This window comes from Merops nubicus, unplaced genomic scaffold (genome assembly GCF_000691845.1).
Source record: "Merops nubicus isolate BGI_N331 unplaced genomic scaffold, ASM69184v1 scaffold41588, whole genome shotgun sequence".
NCBI classification, from domain to species: Eukaryota; Metazoa; Chordata; class Aves; order Coraciiformes; family Meropidae; genus Merops; species Merops nubicus.
Window position 1 is genome coordinate 5,003 of NW_008627111.1, and position 9,250 is coordinate 14,252.

A 9,250-nucleotide genomic window follows, 5' to 3' on the forward strand; every position below is an offset into this window, starting at 1 on the left:
TTTCCCTCTGTCTTCTCAGGCTGGAATTGCTGCTACAAATCGCTAACAAGATCCAGAATGGTGCTCTGAGCTGTGAAGAAAAACTCACGCTCGCAAAGAACACGCTGCAGGCTGTGAGTGGGAGGGGGGTTCCTCTTTTCTCCCTCCTTATTTTCTTTATATTTTGTTTGTTTTCCTACCTCTTTTATGCCCATCTCTTCCTGTCTCCTCATCAGAGATTGGTGGGTTTCCCTGGACAGCTTTCATTTCTCTGCTGACATTGTGCCTATCCCAGAGGGGCTATAGGGCTGGTGGTGGACACCTGGTGATCTGTGGCACAAGGACTTTGGGGACAGGGGGGTTGGAGAACAAGTTCAGGCTGCCTCTGGGAACACAGCTGGCCAGGCTGGACTTCTGCAGAGATGCTGGCTTGGAGGAGAACTGCAGTTCTGGGAAGACTTCTTGTATAATGCTCCATCACTGGAGGTGTTCAGGACCAGTTTGGATGGGGCTTTGTGCACCTGGTCTAGTGGGAGGTGTCTCTCACCATGGCAAGGTGGTTGGAACTAGATGAGGTCTTCATCTTTTTTTTGGAAGGGCCTTTAAGGACCCTTCTGACTCAACCCATTTTAGGATTATGTGATTTTGTGATAGTGAGGCTTAAACCCTCCCCAAATCTGTTTTATTTGTCTAAAAGACTGACAGAAAGGACTTGGGCACAGACTGTAGGTACCTGGGTAGGGATTTCTGAAGAAGGATGTTTTATTCTGTTAGAAGGGGATGTGAGGGTTTGGACCCAAAAATGGTTAAACCCAAGCAAGAAATGAGATGCCTGCTTAAGTGACTGTCCATGGAACTAACCCCAGGAGCCCACCTATTACTAGAAGCTTTCAGTTCATCTGCAGGAGCCTTTCTAAAGGGGATCTCTGAGTGTGGGGGGAATGATGAACTCACGTTCTTCTGCTCAAGCTTGTGAATTGAAAGGTCCTGTCGGTGTGGAGGCTGGAGCTGGGCTGGTGTCAGGTTCCAGCCCTCAGGCCCCGCTCTCTGGTGCAGGATGCAGCTCACCTGGAGTCGGGGCAGGCCGTGCAGCACGAGGGGGACGTGGTGGTGTATCTGCAGGAGTGTGAGGGGCTCATCCGCCAGCTCCAGGTGGATCTGCAGATCCTCCGGGACGAGAACTACTACCAGCTGGAGGAGCTGGCCTTCAGGTGAGAGGGGCCGTGCCCCAGGTGGTGTGGGTGCAGACATCCAGTCAGGAGCTGATGCGTGGAGCTCCTCTGCTCTCTTGTGAGGAAGGAGAGGGGGGCGTTGTGCATCTTCTCACCTGGGCTTTGCTCCCTCCTCCAGGATCATGCGGCTGCAGGACGAGCTGGTGACGCTGAGGCTGGAGTGCACTAACCTGTACAGGAAAGGTCACTTCTCCACCCTGGAGCTGGTGCCCACTTCCACGCTGAGCACAACACACCTGAAGGGCGAGTCCCTGACCAAGGGCCTGCACACCTCCTCTGCCTCCTGGTTCCGCAAGCCCATGACCAGGACAGAGCTGGTGGCCATCTCCTCTTCTGAAGATGAAGGCAGCCTCCGGTTTGTGTACGAGCTGCTGGCCTGGGTGGAGGAGATGCAGGTGAGTGGTGGCTCTCTGGGCCACGTTATCTCCCTCTGCTGATGCTGGTGAGGGAAGGTTGGAAGCTGGTCTGGGCTTCTCCCTGCCTTTAGCTGTGAAAAATTGCTTGGATGGTTCAGAGTTCCTGGAGAGCACTGGGGGTTTTGTACTGAGTTGAGTTTTCTCTCCTATGAAGGTTGAGTTTTCAGCTTGGAGAAGAAAAGGCTCCAGGGAGACCTTCTTGAAGCCTTTCAGTGCCTCAAGGGGCCTGTCAAAAAGCTGGGGACAGACTTTTTGCAGGGCCTGCTGTGACAAGACAAGGGGGGATGGTTTGAAAATAAAAGAGGGAGATTTAGACTAGAGAGAAGGAAGAAATTTTTGGCACTGAGGGTGGTGAGCCCCTGGCCCAGGCTGCCCAGAGAGGTGGTCGCTGCCCCATCCCTGGAACCATCCCAGGGGAGGTTGGCTGGGGCTCTGAGCACCCTGCTCTAGCTGCAGATGTCCCTGCTCCCTGCAGGGGGTTGGACCAGATGACTTTGAAAGGTCCCTTCCAACCCAAACCATTCTATGATTCTTGTGATCCTGCTGGTCAGTGGGTATCAGAAGATCCTTTCAAAACTGGACACAAACCTGTACTGATACAATCAGTCCTTTGGTCTTATGAGGGTGTGAAGCTTGTGCAGGCTGTCACAGAAATCATCCAGTGTTGGAAAACTGGCATAGGATCTTTTAACCAGGACTGGTGGGTTGTTTGTCCCCTCTTGAGTGATCCAGGAGCTTTCCTTGCCCTTGTGTCCTGTTGAGAGATGCTTCTGCAGATGAGGAGTGCTGACTTGGACCTCTTGGCCTCTTTCAGATGAGACTGGAGAGGGCAGAGTGGGGGACTGACCTGCCAAGTGTGGAAACCCAGCTGGAGACCCAGCGTGCTGTCCATACCAGCGTGGAGGACCTGGGCTCCAGCGTCAAGGAGGCCAGGATGTATGAGGTATGGTGGCACAGTGTGTGGCACAGTGTGTGGCACAACGTGTACAGGAGGGTGAGGGCATCAGCTCTTGTGGGCAGAGGTGTCTGGCACACAGGTATTTTAGAATCCATCATAGAATCACTAAGGTTGGAAAAGACCTCTAAGATCATCAAGTCCAACCATCGCCCAACACTACCATGAGCCTCAAACCATGTCCCCAGGTGCCATATCTACAGGTTTTTTTGACTACCTCCAGGGATGGTGACTCCAGCACCTCCCTGGGCAGGCCCCCGGCCCCCCCCGGGCCAGCCTGGGCCAATGCCTCACGACTCTGTCAGTAAAGAAATTCTTCCTAATATCCAATTGAAACCTGCCCTGGTGCAACTTGAGCCCATTATTTTTTAAGGATGGAGCTTCTGAATCTCCTCTGGGCTGGTGCAAGAGGCTGCTGCCCTGAGCCATCCTCTCCACCTCCTCTTGTTCCCACAAAGTTGGGGAACAAGATTTGGTGATGGGGTTTCAAGTGATGCTGTCCTGTGTTGGGTAACAGGAGCATTTTTCATCCTCCAGGGTAAAATGTCTCAGAATTTCCGTGCTAGCTACACGGAGACGCTTGGCAAGCTGGAGACACAGTACTGCAAGCTGATGGTGAGTGGACCTCGAGTGGGCTTCCAGCCCTCTGCTGCCCTGCTCTGAGGCTGGGGAGGGGGGAAGAAACATGTCCCCTTTGGAGCAGGGAAGAGGAACCATGGTTTGTTGTGTTCAGGAAACCTCGAGCTTCCGGCTGAGACACCTCCAGAGCTTGCATGGGTTTGTGTCTCGGGCCACCGCGGAGCTGATCTGGCTGAACGAGAAGGAGGAGGAGGAGCTGGCCTATGACTGGAGTGACAACAACCCCAACATTGCAGCCAAGAGAAACTACTTCTTGGTAAGTGAGGCCAGGGCAGGGCTGGTGGGATGGCTGCTTTCTTGATCTGCTGTGGGACCTTCAGCTACCAACAGACCTGAAGTCTCCAGAACTTGGATGCTCCCTCCCAAGTCATTGAGCTTGTAGGTCATGACTGCAGCTGATGGGAAGAGCTCTCCCTAGAGCAGAAAGTGCAAAAAAGTGTTTGTTCAATTGAATTTCAATCGAAAAGGCATCAAAAATTGTCTTTTTAGCACTCTTTGGAACTGAAGGCATCTTTAACTGGCAGGTTAAAAAAACATCTGAGCTAAAGAGGAAAATCGATTCCTTTTGAAAGCAGTATAAACACAGTGCTGCCTTTCCTATCACACTGTCTGGAACTGAAGAGGTCCCCGGGCAGGTTCCCAGTGTCTGTGTCACCTCTGCCCCATGTGTGTGGTGCACAGGAGGCATCTCGAGGGGCTCTGGCTGTGGTGCTCCCAGGAGCTGTGCTGATTTCCCTGAGATCCGCTGGGATTTACAGCAGCGCACGAGCTGGACACGTGCTCTGAGTGAGGCTGCCCCACGTAGCTGAGGTTTGGACTTTGCTTGTGTCCTTCACACAGGAGCTGACGGCGGAGCTGGAGGAGAAGCAGGACATCTTCTGCTCCCTCCAGGACACAGCTGAGCTGCTGGCCCTGGAGAACCACCCGGCCAAGCAGACTGTCGAGGTGAGCGGGCGCGCGGCGGAGCCGGGAGGAACCCTGAGAGTATCTTCTCACTTAGAATCATAGAATCTTAGGGGTTGGAAGGAACCTCTAGAGATCACCTTGTCCAACCCCCCTGATCACCCAGGGCAGGCTGCACAGGATGGCATCCAGGCGGGCTTTGAAAGTCTCCAGAGGAGACTCCACAGCCTCTCTGGGCAGCTTCTTCCAGTGCTCTGTCACCCTCATGGGAAATAAGTTTCTCCTCATGTTGTGGTTGATCTTCCTGTGTTGTAGCTTATACCCATTATTCCTTGTCCTGTGACTGGACACCACCAGAAAGAGCCTGTCCCCTTCCTCTTGACACCCAACTCCTCAGATATTTGTTAGACCTTAATAAGATCCCCTCTCAGCCTTCTCAAGACTAAATAGTCCGAGTTCTCTCAGTCTTTCTTCATAGGACTGATGTTCAAGTCCCTTAATCATCCTTGTTGCTCTCCTTTGGACCCTCTCCAGTAAATCCCTGCCCTTCTTGAATTGGGGAGCCCAAAACTGGAGACAGTATTCTGGCTGTGGTCTCAGCAGGGCAGAGTAGAGGGGGAGGAGAACTTCCCTAGACCTGCTGGACACATTTTATTAATGCACCTGAGGAGACCACTGGCCCTCTTGGCCACCAGGGCACATTGTTGTCCCCTGGATAACTTACTGTCCACTAGGACTCCAAGGTCTTTCTCCATGGAGCTGCTTTCCAGCAGGGTAACCCCTAATCTGTCCTGGTACCTGGTTTTATGCTTCCCCAGACACAGGACTCTACACTTGTCCTTATTGAACTTCATGAGGTTTGAACTTGGGATTAGGAAACTTGCTGTCCCACCCCATGGTGCCTTTAGGGGCAGCCAGGGCTGATAACGTGTTTTATGGTGGCAGGAAAATGTCAGTGCAGTGATAGAGCCATTTCCAGATAATCCTGCCTCAAAATAAGGCACAGATACACTTGTTCTGAGCCTTTCCTGATGCAGGGATGACCTCAGCTCCCTCAGAGCTATCCAGACTTCCAGGGAAACCATGATGGTGAAGCAAAGGCCTTTGGGGACAAGTTCTTCCCTGAGATTTTTCTCTGGGGTGGGAGAAAGCCACAGCCTCTAGCATCTCCAGTCCAGGGTCTGCCATCTCCTGCTCTTCATGGCCATGTCCAAAGCCTCCTGGCTGCAGCCAGATCTCACCCGTTTCTGTACATCCCTCTGGCTGTAGCCGTGTCCTTCCTGTGACCCTCCTGGCTGGCAAGTGCTGGTTGTTCATTGCTGCTTTTGGGGGTTTTCTCTCAGGCCTACAGTGCTGCTGTGCAGACTCAGTGGCAGTGGATTAAGCAGCTCTGCCTGTGCGTGGAGCAGCACGTGAAGGAGAACGCCGCCTATTTCCAGGTACTTGGGAAATCTGGGTTACCCCTCCCCTAGTCACCATCCTCTGCATGAGCTTCAAACACTGCTGCTCCCTTCAGGGAGGGATTTGTGGTGCTTGTGGGGGCTGCTTTCTCCTGAAACATCTCTTTTTCCTCTCCGGGGATGTCTCCCTTGGGCAAAAGGCATCAGCTCCCATGTGGTTCTGGCTGTCCATGTGGGATGCTTGCTGTCCTTGTCACCCTAAGGCCAGGCCAGCGTTGGGGGCTGCTGGCTGAGCTGTTGGGGTGGTCCCTGGCTGCACTGTGTGCTGCTCAGTGGACTCGTGCAGGTTTCCTTGACCCCCTTTGCCTTTGCAGTTCTTCAGCGACGCCCGGGAGTCGGAGACCTACCTGCGCAACCTGCAGGACTCCATCAAAAGGAAATACTCCTGTGACCACAACACGAGCCTGACACGGCTGGAGGACCTGCTGCAGGACTCCATGGTGGGTTCTCCCACATCCTCACCACCCTGGCTGGGCGATGGGTGACCTTGCTCTGGACCAGCAGTGTTCCTTGGGGCACCTCTTGCTTCCCTGGGAAAACTGGGCTCGTTTTATTCCCGCAGCGACGCAGTTTCATTTAATGTGGTTTGTTTCCCCATTGTGGTCAATGTTCTGCTTTGTGTTGGAGCTGCTGCATGTGTTTGTACGTGGCCGTGGGGGGCAGACTGTGGGGGTGATGTTGCTGGTGGTAGCTGGACCTCGGTTGTTAGAGGGTTGTTCTTTTTTAGAGGCAATAGTCAGCATTGTTCTGTGTGCTCGGGGTGAAGAGCAGGCGGCGTGTGCTGTCTGAGCAAGCTCACAACTTAAGATGTGGGAAAAGAAAACATCTGAGCTGGTTCTACCCCATCGTGCCATGCTGGTCTGCATGGAGCTGGTCGTGCTCTGCTGATGGAGGTGTCAGAGAGCCCGTGGGGTGCTCCTGGTTCTGCTCTGGAGCTGGCGCTCACTCGGAGTGCAGTGGGATGTGGCAAAACGCCTGCACTTCATCCCCACCAAATCCCTGTTAATCCATCATGCCATGCCGGCCTGGGGAGAGCCAGGGCAGCCTGATCTCCAGACACGTGGCCTGGCTAAGCTGTGGTGTAGCAGAGGGCAGCCGACGGGCAGTCGCCCTGTGAGCTTCTCTCTGAATTGGCCTGAAAAAGCCCAACCTAAAACCAAAACCCGAGGAGCGAAGCTCAGATGGTGTTTGAACCTGGGGGCGAGGTGGGGTTTGGGCTGTGGGTTAGCTGCTGAGCTGCTGGTGGAAGTGCCAGGAGGTGACATTTTGGTGGGGGGAGGCAGGTGGCTGCTTGGGCTTTGCTCTTTGTGCACACCACTGATCTCCAGCGTGTCCCCAGTGAAGCTGAGATGCTGCTACTGGGTGTCCAGGATGGGTGCGTCAGCCTAGGGCTCACCCTCTTCTCTCCTGGAGGGGGTCTCATCCTCTCTGTCATGTCTCGGGGCTGTGCTGGTCCATCCTCCAGTGCCACCAGGACGTGGAGCAGCCAGCCTGGCTCCTGAGGACCATATTTGTGAGCTCTGCAGCACCAGGAGTCTGGCAGGTGCCTGCTGGGGTGGGAGAGGCTGGTCCGGGCAGCCGGAGAGTGGCCCCAATCTCAGGACTGGGGCAGCTGCCCTGAGCTCAGCTATATTTCTCTTTCTTACCTAATAAGTTAAAGTTCTATTTCTTCCAATCATGCTCCCTGGGACAGGCACAGGTAGTTTATTTAATCATTTATTCTTTTCTTTTTCTTTTTGTTTTTACCATTAAATTATCCGCCACCATTGGTAGCACACTAACCAACCCTGAGAGTACCAAGCATGAGGGAGAACGTTTTTCTGGGGTCATTTTTGCAGCCAGAATGAGCTGAGCTGCCCACGTCGTGGTCCACACACATCTCCATCGGTGTCAGAGGCTGTTCCAGGGGAGCTTGGCCACCAGTGCCCAGGGTTGTCCCATCACAGAACCCAGCAGGGACTTGGGGGAATCAATTACACAGCATCTTCCTCCAACTGGCAAATTTCTACCCAAACGCAGAGACCTGGGCAGTCACTCCACCACTGCACCCTTCTCCTGGGATGTTTTCTCTGTGCAGTTCATTGTATCCTCATTCCAGCCATTGCTTTAAACACACCCTCATCCTTGGCTTTAGAAAAGGGAGCATGCTTCTGTGGTCTCTCCTCCAGACAGCCAAACACCCCTGGCCTTGGGCTGGAGCTTGTCCTGCTTTTGTCCCCTTACACCTCCTGGGACTTGAATTTTGGTGTATGCTGTGTTCTCTTTTTTCCCCCTTTTGAAAGAAAATGTTTTCTTGTCCTAGCAGCAAAAGAGCCAGAGATGTGCATGGGGCTTTGCAGGGCAGTGAGAGTAACAGTGGAGAGGTGCCCCCCCCCCAAAGTCCTTTCTCCCTTCCATCCCATCTCCTGACCCCTCTTCCCCTCCCGTTAGGGCAGTGAGATCCTCCTGATGTGTTTGTTCAGCCCTGGAGGCCCCAGCGTAGCTCTGGCAGGCCAGCCTTGGGGGTGGGGAGTGCTGAGACGCCTGGGAGAGATCCCCTCTCCTCTGCCTCCAGCAACCCATCCTTCATCCTTCTTTTTGGCAGGACGAGAAGGAGCAGCTCATTCAGTCCAAGAGCTCCGTCGCCAGCCTGGTGGGACGCTCCAAAAGCATCGTTCAGCTCCGGCCCAGGAACCCCGAGCACCTGGTGAAGAGCACAGTGCCCATCAAGGCTGTCTGTGACTATCGACAGATCGAGGTGAGGGCTGAGGGGGTCGGTGGCCCTCTGAAAGGGCAAGCAGGTCAGTGGTCCTCTGAAAGGACAAGCAGGGCAGCGACGCCCGGGCTGGTTTGGGATGAGCTCCGTGGTGTCTGTCAGTGGAAGGCAGGAGTGGAGTTAGGGAAGGCAGGAGGAGGGGAATAGCACAACTGCTCTTCCTGGAGCAGATTTCCACATCTCAGATTTATTCTGGGCAGGAGCTGAACTTCTCTTTCCCAAGGAGGATGGGCTGCACCAGCCCCAGCCAAATAAGCACGTGGGTGGTAGCCAACTCTGTTTAACTTCCTTGTCCCTTCCTCTCCAGACATGAGCCTGCTGCTCTGCTTGGCACTGTACCAGGCTTCTGCCTGATTAAAAACAAATAAAATAGATAAGTTCATGGAAGCTGGCTCTCCCCCCAGCAAGGGCAGGTGTGTGCAGCCCTGCTGCTGGTTTCTGATGGGCTGGGTGGTGTTGGTGTTGCTGCAGATCACCATCTGCAGGAATGACGAGTGTGTGCTGGAGGACAACTCCCAGAGGACCAAGTGGAAGGTGATCAGTCCCACGGGGAACGAGGCCATGGTGCCTTCTGTCTGCTTCCTGATCCCCCCGCCCAACAAAGAGGCCATCGAGATGGCCAACAGGTAACTCACTGATCTCTGCTGCAGGGGAGTCCCTGGGATGGCAGGGAGGGGGTTAATGGCATGGAGGTGACAGATCCAGGGTGGGGATGGGAGCAGAGCTGGTGAGGAGGAAGAGGAGCTGGGGTCGAGGAACAGGAGTGGGTGGCACAGCTGATTTGAGGTGAGGGAAGAAATCCTTCTTGGTGATACAGCTGCAAACTTTGAAAAAATTGCTATAGAAGCTTCCAAAAGAGAAAATGATGGTTTGGGAGGAAGGATCCCTCCAGGGATCTCTGGTGCAGAGCA

At 54.0% G+C, this 9,250-nt stretch overlaps 1 protein-coding gene across 1 annotated transcript in view; it reads left to right on the top strand.

Annotated features, from left to right (window-relative positions):
• LOC103778615 (microtubule-actin cross-linking factor 1-like) overlaps nt 1–8,965 on the top strand; it is a gene marked incomplete at its 3' end in the record, with an annotated part of 11,520 nt that extends 2,555 nt beyond the window's left edge. The window contains exons 7-17 of the mRNA XM_008946210.1: nt 20–113; nt 1,036–1,190; nt 1,330–1,606; nt 2,442–2,570; nt 3,120–3,197; nt 3,316–3,477; nt 4,062–4,166; nt 5,468–5,563; nt 5,899–6,024; nt 8,169–8,321; nt 8,811–8,965. Of these exons, the coding sequence (XP_008944458.1) occupies nt 20–113; nt 1,036–1,190; nt 1,330–1,606; nt 2,442–2,570; nt 3,120–3,197; nt 3,316–3,477; nt 4,062–4,166; nt 5,468–5,563; nt 5,899–6,024; nt 8,169–8,321; nt 8,811–8,965 (1,530 nt within the window). The remainder of the gene's footprint in view (nt 1–19; nt 114–1,035; nt 1,191–1,329; nt 1,607–2,441; nt 2,571–3,119; nt 3,198–3,315; nt 3,478–4,061; nt 4,167–5,467; nt 5,564–5,898; nt 6,025–8,168; nt 8,322–8,810) is intronic.
• Nucleotides 8,966–9,250: the final 285 nt, after the last annotated feature.